Source organism: Pelophylax lessonae, assembly GCF_965119305.1.
Source record: "Pelophylax lessonae genome assembly, chromosome: 4".
NCBI lineage: Eukaryota > Metazoa > Chordata > Amphibia > Anura > Ranidae > Pelophylax > Pelophylax lessonae.
This window is the reverse complement of record NC_138771.1, coordinates 673,123,748-673,150,192: the sequence shown is the minus strand read 5'-3', so window position 1 is coordinate 673,150,192 and position 26,445 is coordinate 673,123,748. Positions and strand designations below refer to the sequence as shown.

At 48.1% G+C, this 26,445-nt stretch overlaps 2 protein-coding genes across 4 annotated transcripts in view; one reads left to right on the top strand and one right to left on the bottom strand.

The window, feature by feature from the left end:
• Positions 1-26,445, top strand: part of LOC309553410 (phospholipid scramblase 1-like) — an 814,575-nt gene that overhangs the window by 653,175 nt on the left and 134,955 nt on the right. The gene's annotated exons all lie outside the window — the stretch shown is intronic.
• LOC309553406 (E3 ubiquitin-protein ligase TRIM39-like) lies at positions 10,550-12,232 on the bottom strand. Its single transcript, XM_082254587.1, has one exon. It carries the CDS (start codon positions 12,215-12,217, stop codon positions 10,646-10,648), a length of 1,572 nt encoding a protein of 523 aa, XP_082110713.1. The 5' UTR covers positions 12,218-12,232; the 3' UTR covers positions 10,550-10,645.

The window sequence follows — 26,445 nt, the reverse complement described above, 5'->3', positions numbered from 1 at the left end:
CCACCTCAGTGCCTCATCTCATCCATCCCACCTCAGTGCCTCATCTCATCCATCCCACCTCAGTGCCTCATCTCATCCATCCCACCTCAGTGCCTCATCTCATCCATCCCACCTCCATCCCACCTCTGTGCCTCATCTCATCCATCCCACCTCAGTGCCTCATCTCATCCATCCCACCTCAGTGCCTCATCTCATCCATCCCACCTCAGTGCCTCATCTCATCCATCCCACCTCCATCCCACCTCTGTGCCTCATCTCATCCATCCCACCTCAGTGCCTCATCTCATCCATTCCACCTCAGTGCCTCATCTCATCCATCCCACCTCAGTGCCTCATCTCATCCATCCCACCTCCATCCCACCTCATTGCCTCATCTCATCCATCCCACCTCCATCCCACTTCTGTGCCTCATCTCATCCATCCCACCTCAGTGCCTAATCTCATCCATCCCACCTCCATGCCTCATCTCATCCATCCCACCTCAGTGCCTCATCTCATCCATCCCACCTCCATCCCACCTCTGTGCCTCATCTCATCCATCCCACCTCAGTGCCTCATCTCATCCATCCCACCTCAGTGCCTCATCTCATCCATCCCACCTCCATCCCACCTCTGTGCCTCATCTCATCCATCCCACCTCTGTGCCTCATCTCATCCATCCCACCTCAGTGCCTCATCTCATCCATCCCACCTCAGTGCCTCATCTCATCCATCCCACCTCCATCCCACCTCTGTGCCTCATCTCATCCATCCCACCTCCAACCCTCTGCTGTGCCTCATCACATCCATCCCACCTCCAACCCTCTGCTGTGCCTCATCCCATCCATCCCACCTCCAACCCTCTGCTGTGCCTCATCCCATCCATCCCACCTCCAACCCTCTGCTGTGCCTCATCCCATCCATCCCACCTCCAACCCTCTGCTGTGCCTCATCCCATCCATCCCACCTCCAACCCTCTGCTGTGCCTCATCCCATCCATCCCACCTCCAACCCTCTGCTCTGCCTCATCCCATCCATCCCACCTCCACCCCTCTGCTCTGCCTCATCCCATCCATCCCACCTCCACCCCTCTGCTCTGCCTCATTCCATCCATCCCACCTCCACCCCTCTGCTCTGCCTCATCCCATCCATCCCACCTCCAACCCTCTGCTCTGCCTCATCCCATCCATCCCACCTCCACCCCTCTGCTATGCCTCATTCCATCCATCCCACCTCCACCCCTCTGCTCTGCCTCATCCCATCCATCCCACCTCCAACCCTCTGCTCTGCCTCATCCCATCTCCAACCCTCTGCTCTGCCTCATCCCATCCATCCCACCTCCAACCCTCTGCTGTGCCTCATCCCATCCATCCCACCTCCAACCCTCTGCTGTGCCTCATCCCATCCATCCCACCTCCAACCCTCTGCTGTGCCTCATCCCATCCATCCCACCTACAACCCTCTGCTGTGCCTCATCCCATCCATCCCACCTCCAACCCTCTGCTCTGCCTCATTCCATCCATCCCACCTCCACCCCTCTGCTCTGCCTCATCCCATCCATCCCACCTCCAACCCTCTGCTCTGCCTCATCCCATCCATCCCACCTCCACCCCTCTGCTCTGCCTCATTCCATCCATCCCACCTCCACCCCTCTGCTCTGCCTCATCCCATCCATCCCACCTCCAACCCTCTGCTCTGCCTCATCCCATCCATCCCACCTCCACCCCTCTGCTCTGCCTCATTCCATCCATCCCACCTCCACCCCTCTGCTCTGCCTCATCCCATCCATCCCACCTCCAACCCTCTGCTCTGCCTCATCCCATCTCCAACCCTCTGCTCTGCCTCATCCCATCCATCCCACCTCCAACCCTCTGCTGTGCCTCATCCCATCCATCCCACCTCCAACCCTCTGCTGTGCCTCATCCCATCCATCCCACCTCCAACCCTCTGCTGTGCCTCATCCCATCCATCCCACCTCCAACCCTCTGCTGTGCCTCATCCCATCCATCCCACCTCCAACCCTCTGCTCTGCCTCATCCCATCCATCCCACCTCCACCCCTCTGCTCTGCCTCATCCCATCCATCCCACCTCCAACCCTCTGCTCTGCCTCATCCCATCCATCCCACCTCCACCCCTCTGCTCTGCCTCATCCCATCTCCACCCCTCTGCTCTGCCTCATCCCATCCATCCCACCTCCACCCCTCTGCTCTGCCTCATTCCATTCATCCCACCTCCACCCCTCTGCTCTGCCTCATCCCATCCATCCCACCTCCAACCCTCTGCTCTGCCTCATCCCATCCATCCCACCTCCAACCCTCTGCTCTGCCTCATCCCATCCATCCCACCTCCACCCCTCTGCTCTGCCTCATCCCATCTCCACCCCTCTGCTCTGCCTCATCCCATCCATCCCACCTCCACCCCTCTGCTCTGCCTCATTCCATTCATCCCACCTCCACCCCTCTGCTCTGCCTCATCCCATCCATCCCACCTCCAACCCTCTGCTCTGGCTCATCCCATCCATCCCACCTCCAACCCTCTGCTCTGCCTCATTCCATCCATCCCACCTCCACCCCTCTGCTCTGCCTCATCCCATCCATCCCACCTCCAACCCTCTGCTCTGCCTCATCCCATCTCCAACCCTCTGCTCTTCCTCATCCCATCCATCCCACCTCCAACCTTCTGCTCTGCCTCATCCCACCTCCACCCCTCTGCTCTGCCTCATCCCATCCATCCCACCTCCAACCCTCTGCTCTGCCTCACCCCATCCATCCCACATCCAACCCTCTGCTCTGCCTCATCCCATCCATCCCACCTCCAACCCTCTGCTCTGCCTCATCACATCCATCCCACCGCCATCCCTCTGCTGTGCCTCATCCCATCCATCCAACCGCCATCCCTCTGCTGTGCCTCATCACATCCATCCCACCGCCATCCCTATGCTGTGCCTCATCCCATCCATCCCACCGCCATCCCTCTGCTGTGCCTCATCCCATTCATCCCACCGCCATCCCTCTGCTCTGCCTCATCCCATCCATCCCTCTGCTCTGCCTCATCCCATCCCACCGCCATCCCTCTGCTCTGCCTCATCCCACCCATCCCCCCGCCATCCCTCTGCCTCATCCCATCCCTCCCACCACCATCCCTCTTCCTGATCCCATCCCTCCCACCGCCATCCCTCTGCCTGATCCCATCTCTCCCACCGCCATCCCTCTGCCTGATCACATCCCTCCCACGGCCATCCCTCTGTCTGATCTCCACCCCTCCCATGAGGCAGTGGTGATGGGGGGGATAGGGATAGCATCAGTAGCGGTGGTGGTGGGGAGGTGGGGATAGGGATGACATCAGTGGCAATGGTGGTGAGGATAGGGATGACATCAGTGGCAGTGAACATTGTCATTCCTATCCCCACCACCACTGCCACTGATGTCATCCTTATCCCCACCACCACTGCCACTGATGTTATCCCTATCCTTACCACTAATCCCACTGATGTTATCTCTATCCCAACCACCACTGATGTCAACGCTATCCCCACCACCACCACCACTGATGTCATCCCTATCCCCACCACTGCCACTGATGTCATCGCAATCCCCACTGCCACTGATGTCATTCCTATTCCCACTGCCACTGATGTAACCCCTATCCCCACCACCACTGCCACTGATGCAACCCCTATCCCCACCACCAATGATGTAACCCCTATCCCCACTGCCACTGATGTAACCCCTATCCCCACCACTGCCACTGATGTAACCCCTATCCCCACCACTGCCACTGATGTCATCGCAATCCCCACTGCCACTGATTATTCCTATTCCCACTGCCACTGATGTCATTCCTATTCCCACTGCCACTGATGTCATTCCTATTCCCACTGCCACTGATGTAACCCCTATCCCCACCACCACTGCCACTGATGTCACCCCTATCCCCACCACCACTGATGTCACCCCTATCCCCACCACCACTGATGTCACCCCTATCCCCACCACCACCATACGAAACTACATACAAATTTTGGGGGCGCCTGTGAACAAAAACCTTGATTTTACTACACGTGTAATATATGACCCTGCACACTGGAATGAGAGCAATAATTATTGGATCATTATTCATGGTAACTCTGAACTGATGACCTCTATGATCTTTAATAGCTTTGCCTATAGAAAATATAGGGTACTGAAATGTGTTGCTATTTTCGGGCATGCATAGTCTTAAGGTTTGACACAAAATCATCTTTTATATTTTACCCAAAAATTGGGTAATATATTTTTAATGTACCCTAAAATTACCTGTTCTCTCTTAGCCTGGGTTCACACTAAATGCAGACTTCATCTAAATAGCGACCCGTCCATGCAAACAGATTGCGGAGTGTATGTTAGGTTAACGACACCCCGCAATCAGTTTCCAAAACGCAGCGCGATTTGCAGAATCAGATCGCATGGGTGTGCAGGCTAAATATAACTAACATAGAGAAACCGGTAGTTGTTCATCATTGGTCATTTTGTTAAAAAAAAAAAAAAAATGGGCTGCTCAGCCTAAAATGCCCGGGCCTATTTTTTGTCCCAGTCCGGGCCTGTTATCCAATGAGCGGCCGTTGTCTCCGCTGTGAGAAGTTCCCATGGAGGAGACCTCACAGAATGACATTTCTTTCCCCAGATAAAGACATTCATAGAATATAAAGTCACTTCACAATTTCTATGTCACAAATGACCGGACCCTGTGTGAGATATATATATATACCAAATAATTCCATACAATCCTACCTGACACACATCATGGAGAGATTCATGCTGATTTCCAGCTGCGCTCCATACAGAGAAATGCCGCATCTTCTACTTTTGTAGCCGGCACTGGTTGGGGCCATTGGAATAGATGGGAGATTAGAAATGCGCTGTGACCCCGCCCTGAATCCTGATTGGTTCTTCCAATTCTTCCAATCAGGGGATTCCATTATTTGGAAGGTTTGGAAGTTTCTTAGAAGTTTAGCTGTTAGGCTGCGTTTACACGATGCCCAATTCCCCATGGCGGTGTCACACGGGCCCCCTCCCCCCACCCCCACCACAGGGGACACCAAATAGTTCCCAGGATGGGATTCCAGAATGAATGTCACCCCTGTGCCCCGCCCCCGCATATAGTGTAACCCCGCCCCCAACTCTTACCAAGGTGTAACTCCAGCCAATAGAAAATGTGGGGGGAGGGGGGAATGACTCTGTATTACTAAAGCTTTTCTTCTAATAGAGTGGGGGAGGGGAACCCTGTGAGGAGGAGGAATGGCGGCAGATCAGCCTATAGGAGATATAGGGGGCGGGGCTATTTACTAATACAATCCCATCCCCCATACTCTTCTCAATAAATCAGTCAAATCTATTGGCTGGAGTGCTGATCACTTTCTACTCTGTGATTGGTCACTTCCACCTCCCCTCCCCCACTAAATGCTTTTTATTGCTGTCAGTGACCCCGGTGTTGTCACAGAGACAGGAAGTTGGAGGAATTCTGGGTAAGGCAGTCCATGTAACATGGCTTCCTATGGGAGACGTTCACATCTGCGCTTTTTTCATCCGCTGCATTTTTGGAACTTTATACATGGAAAACGCTGAATAGACTTCAATGGAGAAGCTGCAGAGAAGCACGGAGCGCGTTTTTACCCCCCATTTTCCTACAATTTACATTTTATTTTTTTGCCAAAAAAAAAGCATAAAAAATACAAATCCAGAGAAATGCGCAGAGAACTCGCATGTTCAAAATGCAAAAATCACCGCAGAAACAGTCAGAAGCTAAATGCGTCGGTGTGACCCGAGCCTTACACAATCGCACTGTAATAAAAATATTTGTTTTTAGTAAATGATTGAACTTCCATCTGATTGGTTATTTTGCTGTCTGGATTGGAGATTTGCCCTCACTTCCTGTTCCACTGGTGATGGTGTCACTGGGAGAGGAAGTGTGGGGAATTATCCACATGGGGACACAGCAATAAAATACTGGCAGATCCTTAAAGTGTTACTAAACCCCCAGCAGTCCAATCAGTCTGTATATGCAGTAACGCGCTTCTTATACTCACTGGGGAACCTAAGGGCTCATTCTCTGCATTGTGATCCTGTCTTCTCTGATCCTCCCCATCTTCCACTGACCCCTGATAACACAGAGTCTATGGAGTCAGGCTGCACATGCTCAGCACAGGGCCAATCAGCAGTGTCCAGACAGAGGGTCAGGGGTCCTTTAACCAGTGCTTGGCTGGACACTGATAGAAGTCACATGACTGCTATATAGTGCTGATGGGAAAAGGGATTTATCACTTTATATTTACTAAACCAATGGCTGTCCATGTTGTGTGTAGTGTGGGGGAGGGGAGCAGATATAGTGAATGCCGGCTCCATGAGAAGATCCCACCAATCAATCTTCACCTTTCTTTGCTATTCAGCACTGCGCTACTTTAACGGGGAATTGGGCGGTTATACAAAGCCGTACCTAAAAGAAACGGAGAGGATTTTTCTCTCACAAATAGAGATTTCTGGGTTTTCATTATAGAAATAAAAAAAGAGCAAACATTTGGGATGAATAAACAATATTTTCTACTTTCTGTTATAAAACGCATCGAATAAAATCCCATTTCTTTATAGATTTACCCCGAAATGTATTCCGCTACAAAAATCACCCCAATAAGTGGATAATAATTGGTTTGTGTCCAGCAATGGATCAATCCGGACCGACTGACCGCCGACTGGATCTCATTTCTTCACACCCCAAATACCCCCAAAACTCCCCAAATCATCCCAAATCTCCCCAAATCCCCCCAAATCCCTCCAAATAACCCAAAATCCCCCAAATATCCCCAAATCACCCCAAATAACCCAAAATCCCCCCAAATATCCCCAAATCACCCCAAATCTCCCCCAATCACTCCAAATCCCCTCAAATCTCCCCAAATCCCCTCAAATCTCCCCAAATCCCCCCAAATCTCCCCCAAATCCCTCCAAATTTCCCCAAATCTCCCTAAATCTCCCCCTAATCCCTATAAATCCCCCCAAGTCACCCCAAATCACCCAAATCCCCCAAATCATCCCCAAATCCACCCAAAATCTCCCCCAATCACCCCAAATCCTCCCAAATCTCCCCAAATCTCCCCAAATCCCCCCTTTCTGGAAAGTAGAGAGTCTGAGGGGTTTAGGAAGAGGAATGAGGAGAGAAAATGAAGAAATGAAATAAACTTTGTATTTTCCCATCCGGTCACCAGTGCAGTACAGCGCCATCATATGACTGGTGTGCCATAATCAGAGCCTCTGATTGGTCACAGGATGGGAAATATGCAAATCACTTTTTATTCATTTTTTCCATCCTGTGGTGGGAGAAGTTCGGTGTCACCGCTGTACTCCTCTGGGGGGATCAGGGATTGGTTATAAACTCTTATTACTTATAACTTATCTCCCCTCACAGCTGTTACCTCAGGTTTTCCCTCCTTCCAGCTCCTCTCCTGTGATTGGCTGAGAATTCCTGTCACTCCCCTCACAGCTGTTACCTCAGGTTTTCCCTCCTTCCAGCTCCTCTCCTTGTGATTGGCTGAGAATTCCTGTCAGTCATCTCACAGCTGTTACCTCAGGTTTTCCCTCCTTCCAGCTCCTCTCCTGTGATTGGCTGAGAATTCCTGTCAGTCACCTCACAGCTGTTACCTCAGGTTTTCCCTCCTTCCAGCTCCTCTCCTGTGATTGGCTGAGAATTCCTGTCACTCCCCTCACAGCTGTTACCTCAGGTTTTCCCTCCTTCCAGCTCCTCTCCTGTGATTGGCTGAGAATTCCTCTCAGTCACCTCACAGCTGTTACCTCAGGTTTTCCCGCCTTCCAGCTCCTCTCCTGTGATTGGCTGAGAATTCCTGTCAGTCACCTCACAGCTATTACCTCAGGTTGTCCCGCCTTCCAGCTCCTCTCCTGTGATTGGCTGAGAATTCCTGTCAGTCACCTCACAGCTGCCCTTTTAGGTAATCCTGCCTCACTGTGCCCACCTGTGATTGGCTGTGGAGTTCTGTCACTCACCTCACCGCTTTCTCCTCAGGTGTTCCCACGTCTCACCTACACTTCTGTGATTGGCTGTCACTCCTCACACCCGTCCCCTCAGGTTTTTCACTATCTAAGACCCTCTCTTGTGATTGGCTGAGGAGGCCTGACACTCCCCTCCCCCCCAGATATAATCCTGTGAGGAGATGTCTGCTGACCAACCCCTCCCCCCTCTATACAGATAGAAGTGTGACCCCTCCCCCCTCTATACAGATAGAAGTGTGAGTGACATCACTGCGTCCTGTGTGAGGTGAATCATCTTATTACATTGGGGGAGGGGAGGAAGTTATATTGTAATGTCAGCTCAGATGGAAGTCACCCATTGGGGAGAGATCCTCCCCCCCCACCATCTTCTACAGCCAGAATACCGCCCACTGCCAGGCCACACCTCCCTTCTTCTGGGCCTCCACAAAGATAATCATCTCCTAACCAGTGCCCCTCCCCCATCCTCTCAACATGCCCCTCCCTCAGACATTTTCTTTCGGTGACACCATAGACACAGGAACATTTTTCATTTGGTGGCACCATAGACACAGGGACATTTTTCTTTCGGTGACACCATAGACACAGGGACATTTTTCTTTCGTTGACACCATAGACACAGGGACATTTTTCTTTCGGTGACACCATAGACACAGGGACATTTTTCTTTCGGTGACACCATAGACACACGGACATTTTTCTTTGGTGACACCGTAGACATAGGGACCTTTTTTCTTTCGGTGACACCATAGACACAGGGCCTTTTTTCTTTCGGTGACACCATAGACACAGGGCCTTTTTTCTTTCGGTGACACCATAGACACAGGGACATTTTTCTTTCGGTGACACCATAGACACAGGGACATTTTTCTATGGTGACACCATAGACACAGGGAAATTTTTCTTTCGGTGACACCATAGACACAAGGACATTTTTCTATGGTGACACCGTAGACACAGGGACATTTTTCTTTCGGTGACACCATAGACACAAGGACATTTTTCTATGGTGACACCGTAGACACAGGGACATTTTTCTTTGGTGACACCGTAGACATAGGGACGTTTTTCTTTGGTGACACCATAGACACAGGGACCTTTTTTCTTTCGGTGACACCATAGACACAGGGACATTTTTCTTTCGGTGACACCATTATGCCAAGCAGCGCATCCAAAAACAATAATCCCAGACACAGATCTCCAGATTTATTTCTGGAATTTTACAGATTTTTATTTTATATCCAAGCAAAGATTTAATGAAGACGTGAATTTCCAGGACTGAAAACTGCCGACATCGATAGAGGAAAATGAGGAATAAAATATCCGTCACCGATTATTATTACCATGAAGGTGAACTGACTCTGTAATATAAATCATAATAGAAAAATATGGAGAATTTTTCATAAAATCAGCAACATTTCCCGGGAGAATCCTCCAAATCCCGGGACTGTCCCTGGAAGGAGATCATCATAAATCACATTTATTATATATAAAGGGCACCGGTCATGGGAGAATCATGGGGGCTGCCATTGTTACCATTACTCTCCTTGTGAGAATGCTAGTTCCCTGGCTGTCATGGGAGAATCATGGGGGCGGCCATTGTTACCATTACTCTCCTTGTGAGAATGCTAGTTTCCTGGCTGATGGGGGCTGCCATTGTTACCATTACTCTCCTTGTGAGAATGCTAGTTCCCTGGCTGTCATGGGAGAATCATGGGGGCTGCCATTGATGAACTCTCCTTGTGAGAATGCTAGTTCCCTGGCTGTCATGCTGATACTGTCTCAGTCTCTGACCCGGAACAAGTATAGATATAAGGAATTCTGACACTTCTCTGATTCTTATTCCCAGCATGCTTGTTCCGGGTTGGAGAGTCAAAGTGGAATAAAACCCAAAAACAAAAATAAGATATATTGGATCTTACCAATCCTTAGATGTGGTGGCTGCATTAGTCTTCTGTTTTTCCCCTTTATTTTCCCCATGGTGATCCTGCCAGTAACACACTTCCTGTCTTAGGGTGGCTCCTCTATCTATGGGGGAGGGGCAATGTAGACCCCCTTGGACAGCAGCATTGTCTGGAGAGGGGGGTGTTGGATGGATTCGTAGATTTAGATGGACTTTACATAAGTGACTAACAAATGAAAGCAGAACTCCAGATAACACTTTATAAGCCGTTACACCAACATTTGTGTCTCATTTTAGAATAAAGTTTTTCCATCAATGAATAAAAGCTGATCATTGTAAGCACCCCTGTCAGTGGTAAATGGTTTGTCCCAACCCTCTAACTGCCACTTCTGCTGGACAGATTGATCTGTTATAGGAAGTTGGGAAATAACAGCAGAACCAACAGGTAAAAGAAGGAAGTTACAGGGGGACTCCGAAAAACAAAGACTGCGGTGTTCATGTCAGTGACAGACGCCATCATATCTGTCATTTTTTATTTTCTCTTTACTATCATCACTTTATATGTTCTTACATTACACACAGCCAGGGAACTAGCATTTTCAGAAGGAGGCCTGCAATGGCAGCCCTCATACTTCTCCCAGGAGTCACCACTTCCTCCAATCATTGGCTGATCAATGATCCAATCCCACCTCCCATCCCTGTGATGTCACCAGACTGTGGGTGGAGTTCTCACATCTCCCCCCTCCCCCCACATATCTTTATACAACCTCTCCATACATATAACCCAGCATGGAGGGGCTCAGTGAAGGTGGTGGTGAAGGTGTGGAGGTGTCGGATCGGGTCACACAGATCATAAAAGGAGATCTGCCCGGCCTCATAATCCAGATCTATCCTGACTCTGTTACTGGAGAGATTGATGGGTAAGGGGGTCACTTTACTGTCATGTATCACCCAATACTTATTATTATACCTGTCCAATCCCCAGGACTTCTTATTATCTCCAATCCCTGACTCCTCCCCTCTCCTGTCTATACTGGGGTAACACATCCCGACTATCCATTCATCTGACCCCCCGACATCCACATCCCAGTAATGTCTCCCTGAGGAGAAACTCCGACTGCTCATCACCTGAGGCCAATCCTGGAACCTCTCCGGTGTTTCTGGGTGATGCTGGTATCTATGTGACCAGGATACAGTTTTCCTGTCATCTGATATCTGTAGATAATTATTAGCTGTGTTTCCATCCAGTAATATGTCTGCAGCTCCCTGTATATAGAAATATACATTTACCTCTCTTATTATATCAGATAAACCTGTGTGTAAGACCCCGGCCACACCCAGACCCCCTCCATCATGGAGGAGTTCCTCATGTCTCTCTCTGTCCTCATTATCTCCATCCTCAGTATCACACAAGTCACCTGTGTCTGATTCCTGTAAGACAGTCAGTGGATCCGTCATGTTACACAGCTCCTCAATGTCCACCATCTTCCTGGACAGCTCCTCCTTCTTTATTTCCAGATCCCGGATGGAGATGGAGATCCGCTCTGCCCTCCCAGAGATCTCCCTCAGGACTCTCTTCTCCAGGTCTTCCAGACGTCTCCTGAGATCTCTAAACAGGGCAGTGACTCTCTCGGTGTCACCAGCTGCTTCTTCTTCTACTTTCCTCCTGTGTTCCTGCAGACTCTGGACTCTTTCCTCCGTCTCCTCTCTCTTTGTCAGAAGTTTCTTCAGAACATTCCTCAGTGTCTCCTTCTTCTTCTCAGAAGCCTCTTCCAGTGACTCCATCTCATGTCCTTTATGTCCTCCAATCATAGAACAAGATATACAGACACAGGTCTCATCCTCAGTGCAGTAATACTCCAGGATCTTCTTATGGACGGAGTATTTCCGGCTCTCCATGGACAAGGTGGGGTCACATAAGATGTGTTCTGGGGACTTTTTGTGGACTCTCAGGTGTTTATCACAAAGAGAAACCTCACAGTGTAGACAGGATCTAACAGCAGGTACAGGAGAGTCCACACAGTGAGTACAGAAGACCCCGCACTCCTCCCGATCTGGCTGAGCAGACAGGAAAGTCTCTGCTATGTTACGCAGTGTTGTATTCGTCTGCAGTGCAGGACGATCCGGAAACTTCTCTCTGCATTCAGGACAGGAATATCCTCCAGACCCCTCCTGTGTATCCAGCACACCATCAATACAGACCCGGCAGAAGTTGTGACCACATCTCAGGGTTACAGGATCTGTATAAATGTTCAGACAGACGGAACATTCCAGCTCAGCTCTCAGATCTGCAGACGCCATCGCTGACAGTAGAAGAGAAATGAAAGTGAAAGTCTCTGACTCCGGAGAGGAATGCATTGGGAGGGGTGAGGGGTGACATCCTCCTACACATCACAAACAGAAGATTTCCCAGCACAGTGACCAGCCAGCCTGTAATATAAACAGATTGTCCGTCTAACAATTCTCAATAAAAGCAGTGATGTCCAGTTCATGAAGGAATCGTTCTTTTGAAGCGATTCTTTTCAGTGAATGGATGACTCGTATGAAACAGATCACTTGTGACTCACCCTATAGGAGAGACCGGTCTGGTAATATGTATATTGTTGGGGTGAATAGTGCGCTTCAGGGATATTGTGTGTAATCAGTGCAGTCACACTCTCTAAACTGATGTTGGTGTACACGCCAAGTTAATTAATCAAATAAATAAATTTAAAAAAACTCTTCATTATCATTGCAAAATGCTTTCCTTATATATATATAAAAACTCAATGAATATATATGATGATCATACAAAGTGACTTGAGTGTAATAAATAAATAATAAATCAATAATAAATATAAAGTGCCTATAGCGATTATGAACTGTGGTACTGTACAATAATACAAATACAAGAAGGTGTGGGAGTAAGGTGCATATATAGTGCATAGAATCAGTGCCATCTTAAGAGCCTTGTAGGCCCCTGGACAATGCAGTGCCCCGCCTACACAATCACCCACGAGAATAAAAATGCAAATTATCGATAAGGCGATATTTATTGGTAGATGTATGTAAAATGTCTGTGATAATAAAAAATATCTGTAGCGTCTTTTCAGGCGTTGTGTTCAAATAGTTCATTAGCCAGGCTTAAACAAAGTGTGATTTTATTCAAACACACTTGGCACATCAAGCATAAATACAATGTAAAAAGTATAACAGTTCAGTACATTGTAAGTAAATAAGAAGAAGTATGTGTCCTGCTAACTCTGCTTCCAAAAGGTGACTGTGAAACAGCTGTTGTAGTTAGACTGGGTGTGTAGGCCTAAAGAAAACAATGAAATGAGGTTTCAATATGTATGTGTTGAAACTCCGTGTGAAGGAGGTGTGTCAGTGTCTGTATGTGATGTCCTGCCATCTGTGCTCCAGGACACTGCCTTTATACTGTTTCAGACCGTCAAAACTCATAATGCAGTTATGACTAGGGTTGAGCGGACACCTAGATGTCCGTGTTCGACGGGTTCGGCCGAACTTTAAAAAAAAGTCCGGGTCCGTGTCCCGGACTTTTACCGAACTTTTCCCGGACACCGAACCCCATTGAAGTCAATGGGGACCCGAACTTTAAGGCACTAAAATGGCTCTAAAACACCAAAGGAAAGGGCTAGAGTGCTGCAAATGGCAGCAAAACGTAATTAAGAGCATGGCAAGTGCTCTGCAAACAAATGTGGATATGGAAATAACTTAAAACAACAAAAAAAAACAGAAAAATAAAACAATGTTCTTCTTCATCTCTGAAGGACGAGGCCCATATGGAGTAGGAGGGAGGTTGAGGTGGTGGTGGATGTGGCGGTGACATAGGCGTGCGCACAGGGTGTGCCGGGTGTGCCTGGGCACACCCTAATCACCTAGGGCACATAGCATTGCCAGTGAGGAGATGGGAAAGATCTCCCTCGGACCTGCTCTGCTCTATTTCTCTTTGCCTACAGGTACATGGCCCCGATACATTACTCTCCCTGCTGGCAAACACATGCATGTGTATTTCAACTTTGGGGTGCATACCTTAATGCAATAGGCTGCGCACACCTATGGGCGGTGTAGGTGGAAGCGGCGGTGGAGGAGGACCAGGGCCGGATTAAGAGCATCATGGGCTTGGTGCTGAGGATTTTGAAGGGCCTTAAGGGCCGTGCCTTGGCATGCACCCAGAGGAGGAAGGGTGGAGCCATGCATGCCTAATTCAACATGGGATGCTGTCTCTGAAGCCCATAAACACATCCATGCATCGGCAACTGTCCCTCCTTGTCCGGCCTTCGCCCTGTGTGGGGAGGTTCTGAGGGTGCTGCCTGGGGAAGCGAGCATAGAAACCAGACTTCTGTGTTTACAAGTGACAGAAGAGCGGTAACAGTGAATATGGCCAACCCGGGGCCTATATAAAAGGTAGGGGCCTGGAGCTGCAGCTCCAATAGCCCCTACGTTAATCTGGCCCTGAGGAGGAGGACGAGGTAGCCAACACTGCTTCTTTTCACAAATTTTAAATGAGGGTACACCCCAAAAGAGTGAGAAACAGCAAAAATGGAACAATGGGTGGGTAAGGTCGGTATCCATTGCTATTCTGCATAAGGTACGGAAAAGTCCCGTGGGATCCATGCCTGGTTCATTTTAATGAACGTGAGCTTGTCCACATTGTCTCTGGACAGGCGGCTGCGCTTGTCTGTTATAACGCCCCCAGCCGTGCTAAATACCCGTTCAGATAATACACTGGCTGCAGGGCACGCCAGCACCTCCAAGGCGTAAAGGGCAAGCTCAGGCCATGTGCCCAATTTGGAGACCCAGAAGTTGAAGGGGGCAGACCCGTCATTCACTACATGTAGGCGTGTGCACACATACTGCTCCACCATGTTGGTAAAATGCTGCCTCCTGCTAAGACGTTCCATCTGAGCTGCTGGTGCTGCTGTTTGTTGTGGCGTGCTGACAAAGCTTTTCCACATTTCGGCCATGCTAACCCTGCCTTCTGAGGTGCTGGCGGTGCCCTGGTTGCGTTGGCGACCTCCTCCTCCTCCTCTGCCTTGTGCTTCCACTGCGGCCCCGCTGTCAGATGGGAATGCCAGCAGCATGGCGTCTACCAGCGTGCGCTTTTACTCGCGCATCTTGCGATCGCGCTCCAGTGAGTGAATTAAGGACGGTACGTTGTCCTTGTAACGGGGATCCAGCAGCGTGGCCACCCAGTAATCAGCACAAGTTAGAATGTAGGCAACTCGGCGGTCGTTGTGGAGACACTGCAGCATGTAATCGCTCATGTGTGCCAGGCTGCCCAGAGGCAACGAAAGGCTGTCCTCTGTGGGAGGTGTATCGTCCGTGTCCTCTGTATCCCCCCAGCCACGCACCAGTGATGGCCATGAGCTGGCCTGGGTGCCACCCTGCTGTGAACATGGTTCCATCTCCTCCTCCAGCTCCTCCTCCTCCTTATCCTCCTCATCCTCCAGAACTGTGCCCCTGCTGGACAATTGTGTCCCTGGCGTTTGTGTGTGCAGGAACCCACCCTCGGAGCCCCTTGCGAATGACTGCCCTGAAAGCCTTGGAAATGTTACCTCTTCATCCTCCCCCTCCTCCTCCTCCTCATCCTGTGCCACATCCTCTTCCATCATCGCCCGAATTGTTTTTTCAAGGAGGCATAGAAGTGGGATAGTTAAGCTGAGAACGGCGTCATCGCCACTGGCCATGTTGGTGGAGTACTCAAAACAGCGCAACAAGGCACACAGGTCTCGCATGGAGGCCCAGTTATTGGTGGTGAAGTGGTGCTGTTCCGCAGAGCGACTCACGCGTGCGTGCTGCAGCTGAAACTCCACTATGGCCTGCTGCTGCTCGCACAGTCTTTCCAGCATGTGCAAGGTGGAGTTCCACCTTGTGGGCACGTCACATATGAGGCGGTGAGCGGGAAGGCCGAAGTTACGCTGCAGCGCTGCCAGGCGAGCAGCAGCAGGGTGAGAACGCCGAAAGTGCGCACAAACGGCCCGCACTTTCTGCAGCAGCTCTGACATATCGGGGTAGTTTTTAAGGAACCTCTGCACCACCAAATTCAGCACATGCGCCAGGCAAGGGATGTGCGTCAAACCGGCTAGGCCCAGAGCTGCTATGAGATTTCGCCCGTTATCGCACACCACCAGGCCGGGCTTGAGGCTCCACCAGACGGAATGACAGCATTTCAAAGGCCAAGAATTTTGAAATGCTGGCATTCAGGGCCAGGGATCGCGGGTGGGTAGGGGGGTACTTCCTCTTCCTCTCAAGTGTTTGGGAGATGGAAAGCTGAACGCTTCCACGGGACATTGTGGAGATGGTTGTTGGTGACCCAGGTGGTGGTGTTGCTGACAGATCGTCTGTTTGCGGGGTGGCAGGTGCCGGTATCACTACAGATGTGGCTGCAGCGGCCGAGACTGCAGCAGAAGAGGAAGCAGGATGAGCCAGAGACGTTTCTTGGTTTTGAAGGTGTGTACTCCACTGCAGCTCGTGCTTTGCACTTAGATGCCTGATCATGCAGGTTGTGCTCAGGTTGAGAAGGTTTATGCCTCGCTTCAAGCTCTGATTGCACAGGGTGCAAACCACTCGTGTCCTGTCATCAGCACATTTTCTAAAGAACTTCCACGCTAGAGAACTCCTTTGAGCTGACTTTGGTGCACTCGTTCCCTTGCTGCGTTGGGCAGTAGCGGGCGTAGTGTCTAGGGCACGGCCGCTCCGCTTCTGCACCCTGCTCCCTCTTCTGCTGTGCTGGTGGCTCTGTGCGACCACCGCCTCTTCCTCCAAACTACTCAGGTCACCTGCATGACGTTCATTCCATGTGGGGTCGAGGACCTCATCGTCCTCCACATCATCTTCCACCCAGTCTTCACCCCTGCCCTCCTTGTCGGTCTCCACAATGCTGAACGCCGCAGCAGTTGGCACCTGCGTTTAGTCATCATCGGAGACGTGCTGCGATGATCCTTGCATGTACTCATCTTGAGAAATAAGTGGTTGGGCATCGCTGCACTCAATCTCTTCCACTTCTGGGGCAGGGCTAGGTGCATGGCCCTGGGAAACCCTGCTGACAGAGTCATCAAAAAGAAGAAGAGACTGCTGTATGGCTTGGGGCTCAGACTGCTTGCCTGATTTGCAAGGGGGTGAGGTGAAAGAGGGTTGGACATCGGCTGCAGGTGCCAACTGTGACCTTTCTGCAGTAGACTGGGTGGGAGACAATGTGAAGGAACTGGAGGCACTGTCAGCAGCAAACCAATCTACTATCGCCTCCACTTGTTCTGGCCTCATCACTTCTAGGGGCGTATGATGCCCTACCAAATACTGATGCAGGTTCTGTCGCCTACTCACACTTGAGGAAGGTGTTTCACTTGTGCGTGTAGCTGGCACAGATCGACCACGTCCTCTCCTTGCAAGAGGAGCTCTACCAGCAGCACCACGACCCAGGCCACGGCCCTTATTTGACGGTCTCCTCATATTTCTGTAATTTAAGATCTTGCCCTAGAAAGGTTTTTATTGAATAGCGGAATAGGAAATATGATCCAAAAAAGTGTTTGTATCTCGCACGTACAAAACCACACTAGGCCCCAATTACTATTGTTTCTACCCCTAAAAGGATGGATGAGGAGTAGGAGGAGTATGGAACAGACAGCACCCTCAAATCTTCAGAAGTATGAGATGAACCTCAAAAACTTGGAAAGGTGGATCTCACACGTACCGACACAGACTATCCCGCAATTCAATTGATCCTCAAAGGTTTTTATTGAATAGCGGAATAGGAAATATGATCAAAAAAAGTGTATGTATCTCGCACGTACAGAACCACACTAGGCCCCAATTACTATTGTTTGTACCCCTAAAAGGATGGATGAGGAGTAGGAGGAGGAGTATGGAACAGGCAGCACCCTCAAATCTTCAGAAGTATGAGATGAACCCCAAAAACTTGGAAAGGTGGATCTCACACGTACCGACACAGACTATCATGCAATTTAATTGATCCCCAAAGGATTTAATTGAATAGCGGAATAGGAAATATGATCAAAAAAAGTGTATGTATCTCGCACGTACACAACCACACTAGGCCCCAATTACTATTGTTTGTACCCCTAAAAGGATGGATGAGGCGTAGGAGGAGGAGTATGGAACAGGCAGCACCCTCAAATCTTCAGAAGTATGAGATGAACCTCAAAAACTTGGAAAGGTGGATCTCACACGTACCGACACAGACTATCCCGCAATTCAATTGATCCTCAAAGGTTTTTATTGAATAGCGGAATAGGAAATATGATCAAAAAAAGTGTATGTATCTCGCACGTACACAACCACACTAGGCCCCAATTACTATTGTTTGTACCCCTAAAAGGATGGATGAGGAGTAGGAGGAGGAGTATGGAACAGGCAGCACCCTCAAATCTTCAGAAGTATGAGATGAACCTCAAAAACTTGGAAAGGTGGATCTCACACGTACCGACACCGACTATCCCGCAATTCAATTGATCCTCAAAGGTTTTTATTGAATAGCGGAATAGGAAATATGATCAAAAAAAGTGTATGTATCTCGCACGTACACAACCACACTAGGCCCCAATTACTATTGTTTGTACCCCTAAAAGGATGGATGAGGAGTAGGAGGAGGAATATGGAACAGGCAGCACCCTCAAATCTTCAGAAGTATGAGATGAACCCCAAAAACTTGGAAAGGTGGATCACACACGTACCGACACAGACTATCACGCAATTTAATTGATCCCCAAAGGATTTAATTGAATAGTGGAATAGAAAATATGATCAAAAAGAAAGTGTATGTATCTCACACGTACACCACCACACTAGGCCCCAATTACTATTGTTTGTACCCCTAAAAGGATGGTTGAGCAGTAGGAGGAGGAGTATGGAACAGGCAGCACCCTCAAATGTTCAGAAGTATGAGATTGTGTTCACTGTACCCCACAAAGATTGTGTTCACTGCACCTCAAAAAGGATTTTGTTCACTGCACCCCACAAAGATTGTGTTCACTGCACCCTAAAAGGATTTTGTTCACTGCACCCCAAAAAGATTGTGTTCACTGTACCCCCCAAAGATTGTGTTCACTGCACCCCACAAAGATTCTGTTCCCTGTACCCCACAAAGATTGTGTTCACTGCACCCCACAAAGGATTTTGTTCACTGCACCCCAAAAAGATTGTGTTCACTGCACCCCAAAAAGGATGTTGTTCACTGCACCCCAAAAAGGATTTTGTTCACTGCACCCCAAAAAGATTGTGTTCACTGCACCCCACAAAGATTGTGTTCACTGCACCCCACAAAGATTCTGTTCACTGTACCCCACAAAGATTGTGTTCACTGCACCCTAAAAGGATTTTGTTCACTGCACCCCAAAAAGGATGTTGTTCACTGCACCTCAAAAAGGATTTTGTTCACTGCACCCCAAAAAGGATGTTGTTCACTGCACCCCAAAAAGGATTTTGTTCACTGCACCCCAAAAAGATTGTGTTCACTGCACCCCACAAAGATTGTGTTCACTGCACCCCACAAAGGATTTTGTTCACTGCACCCCAAAAAGATTGTGTTCACTGCACCCCAAAAAGGATGTTGTTCACTGCACCCCAAAAAGGATTTTGTTCACTGCACCCCAAAAAGATTTTGTTCACTGCACCCCAAAAAGGATGTTGTTCACTGCACCCCAAAAAGATTGTGTTCACTGCAGCCCAAAAAGATTGTGTTCACTGCAGCTCACACACAGAAAAATGGATGTGGATCACTGACACCTGCCTATCTCCTATCCCACACCACACAGCAATATCGATTGTAGTTTGTAGAACACACTTTCCCTAAAATTCAGCAGCAGCCTCTCCCTAACAGGATTGAGAAGAGATCGTAGATCAGGATTGAGTGCAGACCCCACCCCCCTCACAGCAATATCGATTGTACTTTGTAGAAGACACTGACCCTATAATTCAGCAGACTCTATCCCTAAAATGCCTACAACTCGCCCTGCCTAAACACTCCGACCTGTCCCTCAATTCTATCCGGACACAAATGGTTTTTTCCTGCCTGTCTTTCCCTAATCAGCAGCCAGCACGTTGATGTGTGCTCTGTCCCTGATCTAAGCAGCAGAATGACGCCGCTGCGGCTGCCTGGAACTTATAAAGACTTGGTCACATGCTTCAGACGGCCAATCACAGCTACTGAGACATTTGCAGGCATGGCTGGGATGGCTTAAGGCACACCAGTTAAACGATTGTTGATTGGCTGTTGAAAGCCCGCCATGAAAAGAGCGCCAAAGCATGCAAAACCCGGAAATAAAACGACCGAACACGGATTTTTACCCGAATATACAGTTAAGTGTCCGTGTCCGTGTTCGGGTACAAAAAATCCAATAATTCGGTACGAACACAAATAATACAGTCCATGTTCGCTCAACACTATTAGTTTGTGCAAACGTTTTGTTTTTTTTTCTTACTAGTAATGGTGGCGTAAGGGACTTATAGTGGGACTGTGACATTGCGGTGGAAAAATCGGACATCTAACTGACACTTTTGACACTTTTTGCGGACCAGTGACACCAATACACTGATCAGTGCTAAAAATATCACTGTACTAATGACACTGGAAAGTAAGGGGGTTACCATCAGGAGCAATCAAAGGGTTAAATGTGTTCCCTGGGAGTGCTTACTAACTGTGGGGGAGGTGCTCTGACTGGGGGAATGTAAAGATCCGTGTTCCTGCCATCTTCCCCTCTCACAGACCGCCGTTCTGCCTTTCTCCTGAACGATTGGTGGGTCCCGGCGGACATCCAGTCTGCCAGACCCGTTGATTGGCTCCCGCTGTGTTCAATCACAGCAGGAGTCAGTCGCCGGTGGTGCACGCTGTGCGCTGCGCCCCAGACCTGGAAGTGTCAGATCACATACAAGAGAGGCCGCCCTGCCCCAGTAAATGTACGTAGGGTGGTTGCTAAGCGGTTAAAGAGATTTCACATTTTAAATGTTCCCCCTAAGACATCATTCAATTTTTTTATTTTTGCTTTTGTATACCCCCCCCCCCCCAGGCAGTGCCCATACTCCCCCCCCCCAGGCAGTGCCCATACCCCCCCCGGCAGTGCCCATACCCCCCCGGCAGTGCCCATACCCCCCCCAGGCAGTGCCCATACCCCCCCCCCCCCCAGGCAGTGCCCATACCCCCCATGTCATTTGTCTGACAGTCCATTGGCTATTAGTCCAGAAAATAGCCAGAACATTTTGGTTTTGGTTTTTATCCTTTGGCTCCCATTGACTTCAATGGAGTTCAGATTCTACACTCATATTTTATTCATGTTCGTTGAACTGTGCTTTAACCGAACCTGAGAATATTTGTCCAATCCCTACGCAGGACGCCCTGGGTAAATAAATGAGGGCTGAGGAAACCAAAAAACCTCTACTCCTGAGGAAATGTTTATATAGAGATGGAGGAGATTGGAGGTAAAGGAACAGATCCGGCACTAACTAGGAAGGGTGCAAATACTACCTTTGACCTAAGATGAATGATCCGTATCTTCAGGGAAGGTCTGCAGCATTTCAAAGGTAAACCGGTTTATGGAGATGTCATGGGACAAATGTTATCCAAGGGACATTGTAAAATCACAAAGAGATTATCTGCTCAACCAATCAGCTTCCTCCTCACGTTAGTAAATGAAGGAAAAGAGGTGGATCCAGGGAAGAACTCGCTGAAACAACGAGAGGAAGAGCCCAGGGCTATGAAGGGTTTGTGTTACCGTTGTTATTAATAATAATGATATCAGTAGCATTATTATTACAGCTACTATTGTTATGTTATTACAGTATATTACTAATATTATTATATGTATATTATATATATATATCATTGTAATATTCTGTGTATACAATATGGGACTTGTCCTCTCTCTCGGAGACTGTAATACGGTACAACTCCTAGGAAAACCACTAAGATTTCACAGAACTTCCCTGAGGATTCCATTCTACATCCCATTCCCATCCCACAATCCCATACTTCACATGGAAAAACAATGGAAATACAAATAATATTTCAGTTAGGAGGAAGATTTCGTTATTTAACCACTTGCCTTCTGTGCACTTAAACACCCTTCCCATCCAGGCCAATTTTCAGCTTTCAGCGCTGTCACACTTTGAATGACAATTGCGCGGTCATGCTACACTGTACCCATTTGAAATTTTTATCATTTTTTTCACACAAATAGAGCTTTCTTTTGGTGGTATGTAATCATCTCTGGGTTTTTTATTTTTTACAAAAAAAAAGAATAAAGACAAAAAAGTTTGAAAAAAAAAAAAAGTTTTCTTATTTTCTGCGAGTAAATTTTGAAAATGAATTTTTCTCCTTCACTGATGTTCGCTGATGAGGCGGCACTGATGGGCACTGATAGGCTGCACTGATGGGCACTGATGAGGTGGCACTTATGGGCACTGATGAGGTGGCACTTATGGGCACTGATGAGGAGGTACTAATATGCCGCACTGATGAGCACTGATAGGCGGCACTGATAGGCGACACTGAGAGGCGGCACTGATGAGCACTGATAGGCGGCACTGCTGGGCACTGATAGGCGGCACTGCTGGGCACTGATAGGCGGCACTGCTGGGCACTGACAGGTGGCACTGCTGGGCACTGAGAGGCGGCACTGATAGGCGGCACTGATGGGCACTGGCGGATGGCACTGGGCACTGACGGGTGGCACTGATGAGCGGCACTGATGGGCAGCACCATCAGTGCCCACACTCAGTGCCCATAGTGCTGCCAGTCAGTGCTTATCAGTGCCTAGATGAGCAGGCACTGATGGGCACTGACTAGCAGCACTATGGGCACTGATTGTGGGCATTGATGGGGGGCACTGATGGCGGGCACTGTGGGCACTGATGGGGGGGCACTGTGTGTCTGTTTTTACCTCTAGTAATCAGGGCACTGGTGATCGGTGCCCTGATTACATTCTCCTGTGTCCCCGGCGCTGTGAGGCTCCCCCTACTTCCTCACACTGCAGGCTCCGTGTGAGGAAGGAGCGCCGGCGATGAGAGATGATCTCATATGTTTACATATGAGATCATCGCTCATTGGACAGCCAGATCACGTGGTGAATGGCCGCTGTGATTGGCCATTCACCACGATCTGTGATCGGCCGTGTCCTAGGGACACGGCCGACACAGATTTTCCCCGCAGCGCGCTCGCGGGAGCGCGCTGGGGGCGTGTCACTGGGAGGCCGTTTAAAAACGGCCTCCCGAAAATTCGAGTCCGCGCTGCAGCCGTATATAGGCTGTAGCGCGGATGGGGGGTGGTTAAAGCTGAAGAGAGTAAACTGACATCATATACAAATGGAAGTTCATCTCTCTATCTTCAATTTCATCAGTGTTTATAAACAATGTTACTTTGTATCTCTCTATCTCCTCTCTGATCAATGTTTATAAACAATGTTACTTTGTATCTCTCTATCTCCTTTCTGATCGATGTTTATAAACAATGTTACTTTGTATCTCTCTATCTCCTGTCTGATCAATGTTTATAAACAATGTTACTTTGTATCTCTCTATCTTCCATCTGATCAATGTTTATAAACAATGTTACTTTGTATCTCTCTATCTCCTGTCTGATCAATGTTTATAAACAATGTTACTTTGTATCTCTCTATCTCCTGTCTGATCAATGTTTATAAACAATGTTACTTTGTATCTCTCTATCTCCTCTCTGATCAATGTTTATAAACAATGTTACTTTGTATCTCTCTATCTCCTTTCTGATCGATGTTTATAAACAATGTTACTTTGTATCTCTCTATCTCCTGTCTGATCAATGTTTATAAACAATGTTACTTTGTATCTCTCTATCTCCTGTCTGATCAATGTTAATAAACAATGTTACTTTGTATCTCTCTATCTCCTCTCTAATCAATGTTTATAAACAATGTTACTTTGTATCTCTCTATCTCCCGTCCGATCGATGTTTATAAACAATGTTACTTTGTATCTCTCTATCTCCTGTCTGATCAATGTTTATAAACAATGTTACTTTGTATCTCTCTATCTCCTGTCTGATCAATGTTTATAAACAATGTTACTTTGTATCTCTCTATCTCCTGTCTGATCAATGTTAATAAACAATGTTACTTTGTATCTCTCTATCTCCTCTCTGATCAATGTTTATAAACAATGTTACTTTGTATCTCTCTATCTCCCGTCCGATCGATGTTTATAAACAATGTTACTTTGTATCTCTCTATCTCCTGTTTGATCAATGTTTATAAACAATGTTACTTTGTATCTCTCTATCTCCTGTCTGATCAATGTTTATAAACAATGTTACTTTGTATCTCTCTATCTCCCGTCTGATCAATGTTTATAAACAATGTTACTTTGTATCTCTCTATGTCCTGTGTATTCAGTGGTGGTAGGGGGAGGGGAGAGGAGGGGTCAGCCCTCTCCAGTCATATAGAAGTGGTTGGTCGGCTCCTCGGTTGTCCATATTACGTTGATATAAAAGCCCGGGGCCGGCATAATAAAATCTCATAGCCGCTTCTCTCACCTGGAGATTGTTTTATACGATTCATTCTGGATGTTCCAGACACACCTAAAGAGCGAAATGACTTATCTATCACTTTTCCTCGTGATTTTTATTACTTTATATAATACAATTGTTTATTCTAGAATGACTTTGTAGAAGGAGATAGAACGCGTTATTTTCCACCCATGGAAAGTCTCGCTGTACAATGTATCGGGATCATTACTCTATAATCTGCGGCTCTGCTCTGTGTCACCGATCACCTGATCAGTGTTGTGATAAATGTTGTGAAATATTGGATTGTAAAAATGGAAAAAGAAGGTAGAATGAAATCTTCCGGAAAGATCTACTCAGCGTTGGTTATTTTCTTATGGAGTATAATATTTATTAGAGTCTCATAGATATTACATGTCCAACAGGACATTCCGACCCCCCAGGCTCTTGCTTTCATCATTTAACCAGTTCTTCCCTTGATTTACCCCTTTTCCTTCATTTCCTTCATGTGGAGGAAGCTGATTGGTTGACCAGATCTTACAAGTTATGTGGGCCTTACAAAATGCTTAACCACTTGCCGACTGCCTAACGCCGATCTACGTCGACAGTCAGCCCCTCACAGGCAAAGTGACGTAGGGCTACGTCACTAGCTTGTGAGGGTCTAGGGAGCGAGCGCGCGCCCCCGGAGGCGCGCTCCCGCTCCCGAGTGGTCACGGACCCCCCCGCGCGTGTGACCAGCGGACCCGATGTCCGCCGGTCACTCGGCGATTGGCGGGGGAGAGGGAGAATGTCAGGCAGCTTGTGTAAACAAGCCACCTGTCATTCTCCTTGCTGTTAAGACACTCATCACTCGGATCTAGTATGTAGATCCGTTGATCAGTGTCCTTACAGCTCAAGCCCCAGCCAATCACAGTAGAAAGCACGCCCCTAGGGACACACACAGCCCCTCCCTCCCAAATAAAGTTAACCCCTTCACTACCAGTGTATTTTTACAGTAACAGTGCATATGTATAGCACTGATTACTGTAGAAATGTCACTGGTAACCCCAAAAGTGTCAAAAATGTCAGTCAAGGGTCTGAACTGTCCACCCCAATGTCGCAGTACCGCAAAAAAAATCGCAGATCGCCGCCATTACACGTTAAAAAAAAAAAAAAAAAATTACAGAAATCTTTCCCTTTGTTAGTAAACGCGATAACTTTTGCGCAAACCAATCAAAATACGCTTTTTGCGATTTTTTTTACCAAACGTAGGTAGCATAAAACAAATTGGCCGAAAAAGTTAAAAAATTTTCATTTTTACATTTTTTTTGGGGGGAATTTCATATAAAAAAATGTGAAAAATATTGCTATTTTTGCAAAATTGACGCTCTTTTTTTGTTTATAGCGCGTGATCAAAAAATCGCACAGGTGATCAAATACCACCAAAAGAAAGCTCTGTTTGTGGGAAAAAAAGGACGCCAAATTCGTTTAGGTACAGCGTTGCACGACCGCGCAATTGTCCGTTAAAGTCACGCAGTGCCGAATCGCAAAATACCCCCTGGTCGGAATGGGGGTAAAATCTTCCGGGGCTTAAGTGGTTAAGGCCCACATCTGCAAATTGCGGATCATTTAAGGCCAAATATAGGATTTACACCCTTCGTAGCCAGCGCCAGACACATATTCTTTTAACACCCAAGGAAATAAAAAAAAAAAAAAAAAGTGTCCCCCCCTTCCCTGTTCTATTATTCTCTTCTCTTTCAGAACATTTCACCATGAATGGAGGTTGTTGGTTTCCTTTCTCCCCCCCCCCCCCAATTCACATGTGCGTCCAGTTTAGGGACGAGCGAAGTGCGCCCGAGTTCTGTTCAAGCGAGGTTCAGCAAACATGGCTAAAGTTCATGTGCTGAATCCAAACCCCATTGAAGTCAATAGGAGCAAGTGACGTACCTACAGGGGTCACAGGGGTCACAATTGTGACCCGCCCCCCATGCTCCAGGGGGCCCCCTGCCCCCCTGAACATCTGGCTAGGAGGAGCCAAAGGAACCAATCTCTCTATTTTTCT

Coding starts and splice junctions, on each gene's coding strand:
- LOC309553406 (XM_082254587.1), bottom strand. CDS start 12,217: ATGGCGTCTGCAGATCTGAGAGCTGAGCTGGAATGTTCCGTCTGTCTG.